The sequence below is a fragment of the Scyliorhinus canicula genome, chromosome 10 (genome assembly GCF_902713615.1).
Source record: "Scyliorhinus canicula chromosome 10, sScyCan1.1, whole genome shotgun sequence".
Classification (NCBI taxonomy): domain Eukaryota; kingdom Metazoa; phylum Chordata; class Chondrichthyes; order Carcharhiniformes; family Scyliorhinidae; genus Scyliorhinus; species Scyliorhinus canicula.
Window position 1 is genome coordinate 25931060 of NC_052155.1, and position 15909 is coordinate 25946968.

A 15909-nucleotide genomic window follows, 5' to 3' on the forward strand; every position below is an offset into this window, starting at 1 on the left:
GATCCCTCATCCACTGAAAACAGCTTTAATGGGCCTGAACGTGCAGGGGTGAGAGTTGGGTCTGTCAGGGGGTAGAGTCCTGTGTGGCAGTTATCCAGAAGTTAGAAATGGTTTTAAATTTTTAACATGTTCTGTGTAATTATTGATGCAACACAGTCTTGAACCATCCAAACTTTGCAATTTAAATTGTATTTTCAGATGGTTCCCAGTGTAAGGCAATTGCCCATCGGGAGTTTGCACTTCCCATGTAATTGCTGTGAGAACCTTACCTGGACTATCTTGGTGAAGGTGCTTCCGTGGTGTATCTTTGGGATATTCCTCAGTTACACTGTCCTGGAGCTTGGAAGTTACAGCCCTCCCTATCCTGTCCCATCCGTTCATAACTTTTACAATGCTGCCCTGTAATCTGAGTTGTTCCAGCAAAGGAAAACAGCCCCAAATGTGCCAACATTCTTCACATTTGTCTTTCCTCATACCAGACAGCATCCTGGTGAATCTGCTTTCCACCCCTCGAAAGCCTCAATTTTCTTTCATACGTGGTATCCAATACGGCCCACAGCAATATAAAACAGAAGTATTATTATTGTAGTATATTGGTTCATCATTATCACTCGGTAATTATATTCTATACCTCGTTACTAAACTTAGATTTCTATCTTTTTAATGGCTTTATCAACCAGAGGTGCAGTTTTTAATGTCCTGAGTCATAAAAGGTCATTTCCAAGTTCACAATGCTAGCTAGATTTAACATTTTCCATTCCCTTCAAACTCACCAGTGGGGAACCGTTAAATCCTGCCCATTATGTTGGTTCCCAGACTGCCTTTAGTCAGCAGTGCAATAATAAAAGGCATTAATAATTTTAAATACCTCCCTTTATGATACTGAAGAATGATGGAACAAATCGGTACCATATGTTTCCACCTTATTTAAGTGAATCATTAAAATTGTACCACATGCAGCAGGCCAAGGCAACCCAGTCCTTAAGAAGTATCACTACAGAATTAGCTTCCTGTAAAATCAAATACGTGAATCTCCCTGATGATTCAGTGAATAGCTGATCCAGAATTAGGCTTAACCTCGATGAACCCGAAGGCAAAAATAGCTTAACAAATGTCAAAGCTCACAAATGAATAACAGCAAGATATCAGAGGTCAACTGGTACCCACGAATCATATACCAGCAACAAATCAGCATCTTCAGGCAAGGAGAAAATAAGTGTTAACAGCAATATACGTGGGAAGCTAATACTGAGAAAGAAAGTGTTCCAACTTTTTCAACATGATCTGTTTAATTTTTCATAAAGGTACAAGATCTCTTTATTTTCCCTCCTTTTCACATTGTTGAGGCTTGCTTCCAGAAACCAAAAGCGCCAAGCTGCTTAACAACTTTCCACAGATTAATTGAGAATTCAGTGGTGCTGGGGATTGAAATTCATCGCTTACTAGCATCTGTTTGGAGCCCAACGCAACACCAGAACTTGAGGACAGAAATCCAGATTGACCCTAGTTGCTATCTTTTGGATGATACATTAAACCAAGGCCCTGTGTGCCCTCTCAGGTAAAAGATCCCATGCGGCATCACATTGAAGTAAAGCTTGGGAGTTACCCCAGTGCCCTCACCAAAATGTATCCAACAGTCAAGGTCAGATTATTTGATCATTACCAGATTACCGTTTGTGGGAGCTTGTTGTGAGCAAATTTACACTAACGGCTACACTTCAAATTTACCTCATTTTGTAAAGTGCTTTGAGATGCCCAGTGGTTGTGAAGGGCACTACATAAATATAATTCTTTCTTTCTATTCTGGTGATATCTGTAGAAACTGTTATGAACACTGGGACGTCAAAACAATACAGACAATTTAAAACAACAAGTAAAGAGATACGTTAAGAGATGATATGACAGGAGCAGTTATGTGAATAATTTTCTTCTTCCTGGTTCTCACCAACCGATTGCACAATTCCAACATTTTCTGCTTTTATTAAAAAAATACATAGAATTGGTTCCCAAATACCAAAACTTTTGCAAGAATTTACCTGCAATCTCATAGAATGATCAGACTCAAACCACTGTGCAAATAAAAAATGCATATAATTATTACTTCAGACAGGATGGCATATTGATTAGTGGTTTAAGCTTTCATATAAATGCTAACCTTCACTCCTTCATTGTAACTGTCTATTGGACTGTTTAGGCTGGCAATGCTTCCTCCATGGCTTGGAGCACCAGGTCGAGGTGGCTTCTTTGGTGGTGCTACATGCTCTATTGGGGAAAAAAAGTAAATGAGAACAAAACCTTTATTTATATTGATTGTTAAGAGACTGAAAGCAGGTCTCTGCAAAAAAGGCAGATAGTGGACAAACAATTAGGAAAACATTAACAGAATGTAGGGCAGACTTCCTCATATAGCGGATTTTGTATGTCTGACTAGTGGAATGCTTGATTGTCACTGTGGGTGGCCTGGTCGATTTTGAGGACCTGACCTCATTAGTATTGGCACCACCCTGGACAAAGCAGTCTGCTTGACTGGCACCCCTAATCATCAACATTCACCCCTTCCTCCACCAGTGCATCATGACAGCAGTGTGTACAATCTACAAAATGTATTGCAGCAACTCACCAAGGCTTCTTGGACAGCACTTGCCAAATCCACAACTTCTACCACTTAGAACAAGGGCAGTAGGTGCATGGGAACACCACCTTCTGCAACCACCACCTTCTGCAATCACCCCCATAAGCCACACACATCCTGACTTGAAACAATACTGTCATTCCTTCATTGTTGTTACACAAACTGCAGTGGTTCAAGAGGCTGCTCACCATCACTTTCTCAAGGTCAATTTGGAATGGGCACATTTCAAAATCCATAAAAATCCCATAACTTCCATGATTTTGCATTCCATGCCTGTTTTTATAAAGCCCAGGATTCCATATGCTTTATTAACTATTTTGCTAACTAACTGTACGAGTCAGAACCCCCGAGGGGAGGGGAAGGGATGAAGTAATTCATGGACCAATCGAGGTTCCCAAGGGTGGACGAGGATTTGGTAGAGGGACTGGGGGCCTCGATTGAGTTGGAGGAGACAGTTAAGGGCCTGAATTGTATGCAAGCGGGCAAGGCCCCGGGACCGGACAGCTACCCTGTAAAATTCTACAAGAAATTCTCGGAGCTGCTGAGCCCACTCCTGCTAAGAACCTTTAACGAGGCTAAGGAGAGAGGAGCCCTTCCCCGACAATGTCGCGGGCCTCGATCTCGCTCATCCTCAAGAAGGAGAAGGATTCGCTACAATATGGGTCCTACAGGCCGATATCGCTCCTAAACGCAGATGACAAACTGCTGGCTAAGATTTTGGTTACTAGAATAGAGGACTGTGTCCCAGGAGTGATTGATGAGGATCAGACAGGTTTCGTCAAGGGCAGGCAACTGAACACAAATGTGAGGAGGCTCCTAAACATTAACATGATGCCCTCAGAAGTAGTGGCTGCAATAGATGCAGAGAAAGCCTTTGACCGGGTGGAATGGGAGTACCTGTGGAAAGCGTTAAGTTGGTTTGGATTTGGTGAGGGATTCATAGGGTGGGTCAAACTACTGTATCAGGCCCGCATAGCAAGTGTGTCCACGAACCGGCTGAGGTCGGAGTATTTTAGGATACACCGAGGGATGAGGCAGTGGTGCCTCCTATCCACGCTACTATTCGCCCTTACAATTGAGCCGTTGGCCATAGCGCTGAAGACTTCAAGGAACTGGAGGGGGGGAGGGGGAGGAGGAGGAGCACCGAGTTTCGCTCTACGCAGACGACCTGCTCTTGTATATTTCGGACCCGCTAGAGGGGATTGGGGAGGTCATGCAGATCCTAAGGGACTTTGGGAGTTTCTCGGGGTACAAGTTGAATGTGGGGAAAAGTGAGCTGTTTGTGATCCATGCTAGGGGTCAGGAGAAGAGACTGGGGGAGCTCCCGCTCAGGATGGTGGAGAGGAGCTTTCGGAACCTGGGCATACAGGTGGCTAGGAATTGGGATGCCCTACACAGGCTCAATCTATCTCGGCTTGTAGAGCAGATGGAGGGAGACTTTAAAAGGTGGGACATGCTGCCGCTTTCGCTGGCAGGAAGGGTGCAGACCGTGAAAATGACAGTCCTCCCCAGATTCCTGTCGTTTTCCAGTGCCTTCCCATCTTCATCCCCAAATCCTTCTTCAAGCGGGTGAACAGGATTATCACGGGATTTATGTGGGCAAACAAGACCCCGCGAATTAGCGCTACCGAACCGCTGTAGCTACTACTGGGCGGCTAATGCAGCCATGATTAGGAAATGGGTAATGGAGGAGGGGTCGGCGTGGGGTCGGCTAGAGGCAGTGTCATGCAAAGGCACCAGCCTAGGGGCACTGGTAACGGCACGCTGCCGTTCTCGCCGGCACGATACACCACAAGCCCGATGGTGACGGCGGCACTGAGGGTCTGGGGTCAGTGGAGAAGGCACAGGAAGGAGGAGGACCCCGATACGGAATAATCATAGATTTGTCCCGGGCTAGATAGACGGAGGGTTCCAAAGTTCGCACAGGGCAAGCAGTAAAGGGATGGGGGACCTGTTCATTGATGGGACATTCCCTAGCTTGAAGGTGCTGGAGGAGAAATTCAGTCTGCCCCCTGGAAACGCCTTCAGATACCTCCAGGTCCGCACCTTCCTCAAAAAACAGGTGGGGACATTTCCGTTGCTACCCCCTCGCAGGATACAGGACAGGGTGGTCTCTGGCATCTGGGTAGGGGAGGGGAAGGCGTCGGACATCTACCAAGAACTGCAGGAGGCAGAGGAAGCCCCAGTGGAGGATCTGAAGGGCAAGTGGGAGGAGGAGCTGGGTGAGGAACTGGATGAGGGCCTGTGGGCTGATGCCCTGGGCAGGGTAAATTCCTCATCATGTGCCAGGCTCAGCTTAATTCAGTTTAAGGTGGTACATCGGGCACACATGACGACGGCGAGAATGAGCAAGCTCTTTGGGGTTGAGGACAGCTGTGTGAGATGTTCAGGAAGCCCAGCAAACCATGTCCATATGTTCTGGTCATGACCAGCGCTTAAAGAATTCTGGCAGGGTTTTGCGAAGGCTATGTCCAGGATCTTAGACACGCAGGTGAAGCCGAGTCCAACAATAGCGATCTTTGGGGTGTCAGAGAATCCGGGAGTGCAGGAAGCGAAAGATGCCGAGGTTTTGGCCTTTGCCTCCCTGGTAGCCCGGAGACGGATCTTGTTAATGTGGAGAGACGCGAAACCCCCGAGTGTGGAGACCTGGGTTAGTGATATGGTTGGGTTTCTCAGTCTTGAGAGAATAAAGTTTGCCTTGAGAGGGTCCTTGATGGGGTTCTCCAGGCGGTGGCAACCATTCCTTGACTTTCTAGGAGAGCGGTAAAATGTCAGCAGCAGCTGTCTATGCCCTCCTGAAGTGCATTATTGTCATCTTCGCTGTTTACTACACTTCCAAGTTTAATGTCATCTGGAAACTTTGAAATTATGCCATACACCACCGTTATGGATAGGTTTGTGTTCATAATATTCCAACAACTGGAATGAAAACGAATTGTGCATACGACTGCTTTGTGCTCATTTCCCCCGTATGTGCTTCACCTCCGTAGAACCCTATTTCAACTATCAGAACTTAGTCCACAGATTATTTTTCTATAGAATCCCTACACTGCAGAAGAAAGCCATTCGGCCCAGCAAACCTATGCCTACCTAGGCCCACTTCCCCGTCCTATCCCCACTTAACCTGCACCTCTTTGGACTGTAGGAGGAAACCGGTGCACCCAGAGGAAACCCTCGCAGACACGGGGAGAACGTGCAGACTCCTCAGACAGTGCGACCGTGGCATTGAAAGTTATACTTTTGCTTCAAAGGTCATTGCTTTTCATATTAATCACAACACCTGACTGTTTCCCTTCATTTTAGCAAACCTGTCTCTCAAACAAAGTCTCTTCCTCTGACTAATTAGGACTCTTGTTACTGAATTGCTACTGAATTCATTTACTCTTCTGGTGCCGCATATAAAGAGTGAAAAGGGTAAAAGCATATATTTCATGAAATGGCCTGTATGCCATGTTAATGTTGACATGAGTTTTATTTTGTTTCTCTGGTAGGATCCGAAATTGGTCATTGCAACTTCATTTTAAAATCTATCCTCATTTAGTGAGCAAAATAATTACAACGTGGCACTGAAGGTAGACTTCAATTCTTACCTTGTTTACCTACAGGCTGATAGATGTGTTGATTGCCACTCTAAAGGAAAACAAAAAGGTATGAAAATACAAACATTGTTGTAATACAATTGAATGATCTGATTGGATTAATTACATTAATTATTTACATTAAAAAAAAATTTAAGAGTACCCAATTCATTTTTTCCAATTAAGGGGCAAGTTAACGTGGCCAATCCACCTACCCTGTACATCTTTGAGTTGTGGGGGGCAAAGCCCCCGCAAACACAGGGAGAATGTTCAAACTGCAGACGGACAGTGACCCAGAGCCGGGATCGAACCTGGGACCTCGGCACCATGCTGCCCCTAATTACTTTCATTTAATTACATTACTTAACATAATTTATTTTTTAAAGCACGCTTTTAATTGAAGCTCTTGAAAACGAGAGTGAAAGTTATTCTTGCAGATCGCCCGACAGCAAAAAGCCAGATATTTTGATTGTTTTTTCCCCATGCGATTTCAGGAAGCATATTATTATTCCAGAGGTGGACAACTTGTTTTTCATCTTTGACACTCTGACCATTTAAGTTGCGGATGCCAGAGAATGTTAAAATTGGAACAACCTTGTCTATCTTGGTGTCTCTTTGAATAGCTCAGGCAACATTTCAGAAATCTCTGGGCTAAGATCCATCACTTTCTGAACATATTGACCTGCAGTGATTCACCAATAGTGACATCCAGGTGACATTTTCAAGTTTCCCTATAAAAATATTTTCTGAATAAAATGCTAATGCACAACACTGCAGGGTACTGGCAAAAGCAATTTAGTGGGGAAGTGGGTTTGTTTATAAGACTGATTTGGTTTGTCCGATCAAAAGTTCAGTTTAGATCATGCGATGTAAACATACTGGCAGAAAACATCTGTGATTAAAATTATAAACAGGTCAGAGACAGCTTTCCCTCGCTGGATAAGAATGAGAAAGTCTACCCGTGCTACAAATTGTGTACCACGAAAACTTACTGGATCTAGGAGTCCTCCGTCATCTCGATCAACATTGTTTCTCATGGATCTTGGATCAGGTTTCTGAAAAGGAAATTAAAAGGCAGAGATTAAAATATTCAGACAATGTTAGCCGTATATTTTTCTGCTGCACATATGGCAGTGAAATCAATTCAGCAAAACCTAAATGCAAACGATTCAAATTCAAAAGTGGTTACTTTACCAATTTTCCAACACATGACCTGAAAACCTCCATAGCATAATATTTGTCTGGGAGCGACACAGCAGCCTATTTTCCCTTCGAGGCAGAAATTACATACACAGGATGAGAATAACATGCATTAATTCCTGTTTCCTGTCAGCAAAGGCTCACATCTACTTGGCTGCAGAAATACAGAAAATGTGTTCAATTACAACTTACAAGCAGTGCACCAGGACCGTTTAAAATTAGATTGACAACTCGTTAAATTCAACAGGCTCTTGTTTACTTCAGACATGATGATGGTGCTTCACTTCATCAGTGTGGGAATGGTAAAGATCAAAATGCAGCGAAAGAAACAGGGTCAATTCGAAACCTTAACTTGAGAACCCCATTTGTAGTTCTGACAGCATCTGTATTCAATTTGTCCCGAGCCTCATCCCCATGGGAGTTTCTTGTTTGTGATCTATTAATTATTTGCCTCTTCTTTAAGCTCATACTTTAAATATTTGGTTTGTGACCAATGTCTTTATTTGGATTAACTATTTTCCCTCTCTAACCCAAATGTTCTGGCACAAATACAGTATTAAGAGGGATATAAACTATGTACTTAAAATTGATTCTAAGCAGAGATAGAAGTCACCATGCTTGCAACAGCTTGGTACCTTAAGATTGTCATTTTTTGACTCTCCTAATCTTCTAACAGTGCTTATGTAATGAAGCTGGGGCCATTTCACTGTACAATGAGGAAGAAGTTCAACTTGTGCCGAGATGCATTAATAGAAAGTCCTCCCAAAGACAGCCTTCTTGAGGCCCAATCAAAATTGGGCCTCATGAGCCAAAGTTGCCATTCTGGCCAGCTCCAACACTGATCTAGTTCCCAGTAGATTCTCGGGGTAGCGGTGGGGGGGGGGGGGGGGGCTGCAGCACTTTTATGGAGTTAGAAGGAGCAACCGTGCTCCTCCAGCTACATGAATGCTTAAAAAAAACGGTATATTTTATCAGCAGCTCCCACAGTCTCTTCACCTAGCCCTGGATAGCCTGAAGATGTGGAACAGCTGCCAGTGGCACAATTGTAGACAAATTTTGAATGGGGTCCATAACTGATGTTAGGACCCTGATTTGCCTTTGCAAGATACAGAGTGCTCATCGCGAGGAACTACATGTCACTGGATTTCAATTTGATTAATGGCGCACTTACGGGGCCAGGCATATCCTCACACCTCCATCTATCCTCACACACCCATCTATCCTCACCCCTCCATCTATCCTCACACACCCATCTATCCTCACCCCTCCATCTATCCTCACACACCCCGATCTATACTCACACCCCCCGATCTATACTCACACCCCCCATCTATACTCACACCCCCCCATCTATCCTCACACCCCCCCATCTATCCTCACACACACCCCCATCTATCCTCACACACACCCCCATCTATCCTCACACACACCCATCTATCCTCATACACCCATCTATCCTCACCCCTCCATCTATCCTCACACACCCCGATCTATACTCACACCCCCCGATCTATACTCACACCCCCCCATCTATACACACCCCCCCATCTATCCTCACACCCCCCCATCTATCCTCACACACCCCCATCTATCCTCACACACACCCCCATCTATCCTCACACACACCCATCTATCCTCACACACCCATCTATCCTCACACACCCATCTATCCTCACACACATCCATCTATCCTCACACACACCCCCATCTATCCTCACACACCCATCTATCCTCACACACCCATCTATCCTCACACACCCATCTATCCTCACCCCTCCATCTATCCTCACACACCCCGATCTATACTCACACCCCCCCATCTATACTCACACCCCCCCATCTATACTCACACCCCCCCATCTATACTCACCCCCCCATCTATCCTCACACACCCCCATCTATCCTCACACACACCCCCATCTATCCTCACACACACCCATCTATCCTCACACACACCCATCTATCCTCACACACCCATCTATCCTCACACACCCATCTATCCTCACACACACCCCCATCTATCCTCACACCCCCATCTATCAGCACACACATCTATCCTCACACACATCTATCCTCACACACACCCATCTATCCTCACACACACACCCATCTATCCCCACACACCCATCTATCCTCACCCCCCCATCTATCCTCACACACCCCCATCTATCCTCACCCCCCCATCTATCCTCACACACACCCATCTATCCTCACACACTCCCATCTATCCTCACCCCCCATCTATCCTCACACACACATCCATCTGTCTTCACACACCCATCTATCCTCACACTCCCATCTATCCTCACACACCCATCTATCCTCACACATAGCCATGATGTGGAGATGCCGGCGTTGGACTGGGGTGAGCACAGTAAGAAGTCTTACAACACCAGGTTAAAGTCCAACAGGTTTGTTTCAAACACGAGCTTTCGGAGCACGGCTCCTTCTTCAGGTGAAGAAGGAGCCGTGCTCCGAAAGCTCGTGTTTGAAACAAACCTGTTGGACTTTAACCTGGTGTTGTAAGACTTCTTACTATCCTCACACACACATCCATCTGTCTTCACACACCCATCTATCCTCACACACCCATCTATCCTCACACTCCCATCTATCCTCACACACCCATCTATCCTCACACTCCCATCTATCCTCACACACCCATCTATCCTCACACACCCATCTATCCTCACACACACCCATCTATCCTCACACTCCCATCTATCCTCACACCTCCATCTATCCTCACACACACATCCATCTGTCTTCACACACCCATCTATCCTCACACACCCATCTATCCTCACCCCCCCCATCTATCCTCACACTCCCATCTATCCTCACACACCCATCTATCCTCACACACCCATCTATCCTCACACACACCCATCTATCCTCACACACCCATCTATCCTCACACCTCCATCTATCCTCACCCCTCCATCTATCCTCACACACCCATCTATCCTCACACCTCCATCTATCCTCACCCCTCCATCTATCCTCACACACCCCGATCTATACTCACACTCCCCCATCTATACTCACACCCCCCCATCTATCCTCACACCCCCCCATCTATCCTCACACACACCCATCTATCCTCACACACACCCATCTATCCTCACACACACCCATCTATCCTCACACACCCATCTATCCTCACACTCCCATCTATCCTCACACACCCATCTATCCTCACACACACCCCCATCTATCCTCACACCCCCATCTATCCTCACACACATCTATCCTCACACACACCCATCTATCCTCACACACCCATCTATCCTCACCCCCCCATCTATCCTCACACCCCCATCTATCCTCACACCCCCATCTATCCTCACACCCCCATCTATCCTCACACACACATCCATCTGTCTTCACACACACATCCATCTGTCTTCACACACACCCCCATCTATCCTCACACCTCCATCTTTCCTCACACACCCATCTATCCTCACACCCCCCCATCTATCCTCACACCTCCATCTATCCTCACACACCCATCTATCCTCACACACCCATCTATCCTCACACACCCATCTATCCTCACACACTCATCTATCCTCACCCCCCCCATCTTTCCTCACACACACCTCCATCTATCCTCACACACCCATCTATCCTCACACCTCCATCTATCCTCACACACCCATCTATCCTCACACACCCATCTATCCTCACACACCCATCTATCCTCACACACCCATCTATCCTCACACACCCATCTATCCTCACACACTCATCTATCCTCACCCCCCCATCTATCCTCACACACCCCCATCTATCCTCACACACCCATCTATCCTCACACACCCATCTATCCTCACACACCCATCTATCCTCACACACCCCCATCTATCCTCACACACACCCCCATCTATCCTCACACACACCCCCATCTATCCTCACACACCCATCTATCCTCACACACCCATCTATCCTCACACACCCATCTATCCTCACCACCCCGCCATCTATCCTCACCCCCATCTATCCTCACCACCCCCCCATCTATCCTCACACACCCATCTATCCTCACACACGCCCATCTATCCTCACACACACCCATCTATCCACGAACACCCATCTATCCTCACCCCTCCATCTATCCTCACACACCCCGATCTATACACACACACCCCATCTATCCTCACACCCCCCCCATCTATCCTCAAACACCCCCATCTATACTCACACACCCATCTATCCTCACACACACCCATCTATCCTCACCCCCCCATCTATCCTCACCCCCCCATCTATCCTCACACACACCCATCTATCCTCACACACACCCATCTATCCTCACACACACCCATCTATCCTCACACACACACCCATCTATCCTCACACACACCCATCTATCCTCACACACACCCATCTATCCTCACACACACACCCATCTATACTCACCTCCCCATCTATCCTCACACACACACATCTATACTCACACACCCCCATCTAACCTCACACACCCCCATCTATCCTCACATACACCCATCTATCCTCACACCCCCATCTATCCTGACACACCCATCTATCCTCACACATTCATTAATTTGGCTGGTATGTGATGAGATGAGAGCAGAGGAGGAACCTGGAGCAAGGCCTAGCTGCACCAGAACGAGTGAGCCTGCCAAGAACTAGGAGGGACAAGTTCGGCTAGGATGGATGTGGTGAATGAGGGACAGCAGGGAGGGGAGCCTGGAGGCACATCAAGACGTGGGCCTGGAGTGATGTGGGGAATTTGGCTGGCGGGCCTCGGTCGGAGGTGTGTATGGGCGCTGAAGCCAGGTGGGATGTGGTCGGAGGCGGGATTATAAACGCTGAGTCAAGAGGAGTAGGTGAGTGCTGGAGCTGGGGGGGGGGGGGGGGGGGGGGGGGGGGGGGGGGGGGGGGGGTTTTACAAGCCCAGAGCAGCTGCCTTTACCATGGGAAATGTGGTGAGCGGAGGGCTCGTGCACTCCAGTGTCTCTCTCCCTCTATTTTCGCACACTCGCAGTTTTTGTGTTCAATGCTCTACCAATCACTGTCACTGATTCGCATTACTGGGAGTGCTACATTGTCAGATATGCTGGGCTGGGTTCTCCAAAAATGGGTCTATGTTGCCACGCCAGTGTAAAACTGCTGGCGTTTCACTCCTTGATGTGGATTTAAAAAGTACATTTGATATTATTTGGGGAGAAGCATGTTATTCTCCCAGTTTCAGTCCTTCACCATTCCTTCCTCAATCAAGATCAAAAAACAGCCATTCATCTCATTTGTTTTTGGTGAGACTTTAATATATAAAAATATCTTGCTGTCTTTGTCTTCATAACAACAGCTCAAAACAAATTGTTATTTTTTTTAAATTTAGAGTTTCCAATTATTTTTTTCCAATTAAGGGGCAATTTAGCGAGGCCAATCCACCCACCCTGCTTTTGGTTGTGGGGGTGAAACCCAAACAGGCATGAGGAAAATGTGCAAACTCCATACGGACGTGACCCGGGGCCGGGATCGAACCGGGGTCCTCGGCGTCATGAGGCAAGTTCAAAACAAATTAAATAGATGTGAAAACTCTTTTTGTCCAAAGTGCATTATGGAATATTATATAAATGCAAACTCTTCCTTTCCAGAGTAACGGTTAAATATTTTTGAGTATACAAGTGAATCGCTGGCTTTCTAACTTCAATGCCAAACTAGTAGGGACACTGTAAATGTGGCTTTGCATTTGTACTGCATGACCTAGAGCAGAATTTTCCAGCCCCACCCTGCTGCTGGGATCGTCCGGTCCTGCCGAAGGTCAATGAACTTTAGGCTGGGCTGTCGAATCTCCTGCGGCAGGTACTGCCATGATGGGGCTGGAAAACCCTGGCCTTGGTGTCGTAAAAGAGTAATCGGAATATTACCAACAATAGCTCACCTAAAACTCCAAAGTCTTCAAACTATTTCAAGGAAAGCCCTGACGCAATAAGCAAATTCTATCAATCTTTGCAACAACCTTCAAAGCAATTATATGAACACACTCTCCTCACACCACACCCATTTACCCTGCAGTGTCAGCTCCTGTACATGTCTTAACTGTAAAGTGATTCGCAATGCCATGTCTAATATGTTTGAGACAAAAAAATATGGCCCAAGGCTGTTTTTTTAACTTTAGTTTCCAATGGAATTTGTTAGTTAGTTGGTTTCACTATTTCTGGGTTGCAGGATAATACTTTCTGCCCAAGATTATAATCCAATTATGATACTAAACTGAAGCAGGATTATCCCCATCTTTAAATACACAAAAATACATTCAATCGCAGCAGATAACATCTCAAAAGGTGTATCGGTTGTGTTAAGACTTCACTATAAAAAAAAAACTATTTTATAGCTGGGATGGTCTTCAGAACTCGGATGTACTGCTGAACAAAAAGCCAAGATATTGACATTTTCCAGTAAGCTTTGTGTTATCCAACACTTTACCAACTGGAATTCTCGACTAACTGGAATTTCTGATGCCCCCCAATGTGAACCGTCACTTTATTAACCGGAAACAATTACAAAGTTATCTGTACCGGTATATTGTGATTATTTTATACTTTATGCTTTAATGTAGTTTTGAAGGCTAGCAGTAAAAATAATACTGTTCTTTATTTTCTGAATACTTGCATATTAGTTTATGCAACAGGCATGACACTGTATCGCACATTGGGAAATGGAACTCTTGGTTAGCTGGCATTTTTATTGATCAACACCACCCATTCTCCTCACATGCTGGATAATAAAGATTTTACTGTAAACATTTTTGGCATGCCGGAAAATAGATTCAAATAAAGCTACTGAGAAATTCACAGATGAAGAATTTTTGCTTGATACGGAGTCTGTACTCTTTAACCATACGGCCATAACCTACCGCTCTGAATGCCGAAAGTGTAGGTTTGGACTAGCTGAGAACTAAAGCTTATGGAGTCCTGTCCACGGTACAGTGGTTAGCACTGTTGCTTCGCAGCATCAGGGGCCTGGGTTCCCGACTTAGGTCACTGTCTGTGCGGAGTCTGCACGTTCTCCCCGTGTCTGCGTGAGTTTCCTCCGGGTGCTCTAGTTTCCCCCCACAAGTCCCAAAAGACGTGTTTGTTAGGTAAATTGGTCATTCTGAATTCTCCCTCTGTGCACCCGAACAGGCGCCGGAATGTGGCGGCTGGCGGATTTTCACAGTAACTTCATTGCCGTGTTAATGTAAGGCTATTTGTGACAATAAAGATTATTATAATGATGCTGTGAGAACTGAAGCAGATAAACTAATAAGGTAAGTTGGTACCGGGTACTCCAACCTTCTTGCTGCATGTCCAGCTGGACCACCATCCTTTAGAACATTGCGTTGGATAAAGCAAAGTGGGAAGATTCTTGACCATGCACTGACAGGTCTATGCTAACGGTTCAGTACTGTATGTGTTGTTAAATTATTGTTACTGGAACTGTCATCATTATTTGATTTGCACTCCCAGAAAGATAAATGTTGTTGAAGGAGTGACCTGACAGCACGTTTGCAAGAAATACTTATTTTTCATTAAGTACACATTAACTCCAGTTTCCTGAAACATACAGATAGATAATATAGAAGCATGGTCATCATGGAGCCTCAACAATGTTGCCTCCATTTTCCCGCACAACTGCTCTCCACCTCCAAGAACCTCTATAGGTATCTGCTTAACACCATCTCCCACCCCTGCAGACCACATAGAGAAGGGGCTCTCTAAGACACTCTCCAATCATCCACAATACCCCTTTCCATTGTACTTCTCTATGCAAGCAGAGGAGGAGCAACAGCTGACCTTTTTTTGCTGGATCATCCCAAATTGCTTTGAACTGTGTGCCTTGCTGGGCTATTTAAGAATCAACCACATTGTTGTGGATCTGGAGTAAGACCAGGTAAGGATGGCAGATTTCCTTCCCCATAGGACATAGGTAACAAAGGTTTCATGGTCATATTTTATTTCCAGATTGTTTTTTTTATTGAATCTGCCGTGGTGGGATTTGAATGTGGCTCCCCAGAACATTATTCTGGGTCTCTGGATTAACAATCCAATGACAATATCACTACGTCACTGGCTTCCTTACCACTGTCCAAGCCTCAAACATTCCTTCCAGGTGGAACAGTGGCCAGGATTATGTTTTCCGGCAGAAGCCTTGTTGAGGGGCCTAAAAGTGCATGGGTGACCCCATTTTGACAATCAGTGGGACCTGAGGCCTCACCGATGGTCAGCGATGCCAAGGTGGTCGTCACCACTGAGCCCAGCCACTCATCTATCCATCCCAAGACCTGCCAGCAACTCAGCAGTGGCTAATGATGGGGCTGTATCTGGAGGAAAAGGAGGATTCAGCGATGAATGTGTGCCTCATTTCCAGGTAAATTGGGTCTGGGAACCCATCAGGCACTTCCTTCCGAGGTAGGGGTCGGAGGGAAGGTGGGACTGTTGCTGCATGGGCACCGCTGCAGTTGGGAGAGCCCTGCATGGCTCAATG

General features: G+C 46.0%; 1 protein-coding gene across 13 annotated transcripts in view; it reads right to left on the minus strand.

Annotated features, from left to right (window-relative positions):
* LOC119972287 (focal adhesion kinase 1) overlaps positions 1–15909 on the minus strand; it is a 585346-nt gene that overhangs the window by 37534 nt on the left and 531903 nt on the right. For all 13 annotated transcript variants that reach the window (XM_038808747.1, XM_038808746.1, XM_038808744.1 and 10 more), the window contains 3 exons: positions 7203–7265; positions 6223–6262; positions 2156–2262 (listed from right to left, as the gene is read on the minus strand). In XM_038808747.1, coding sequence (XP_038664675.1) covers positions 2156–2262; positions 6223–6262; positions 7203–7265 — 210 coding nt within the window. The remainder of the gene's footprint in view (positions 1–2155; positions 2263–6222; positions 6263–7202; positions 7266–15909) is intronic.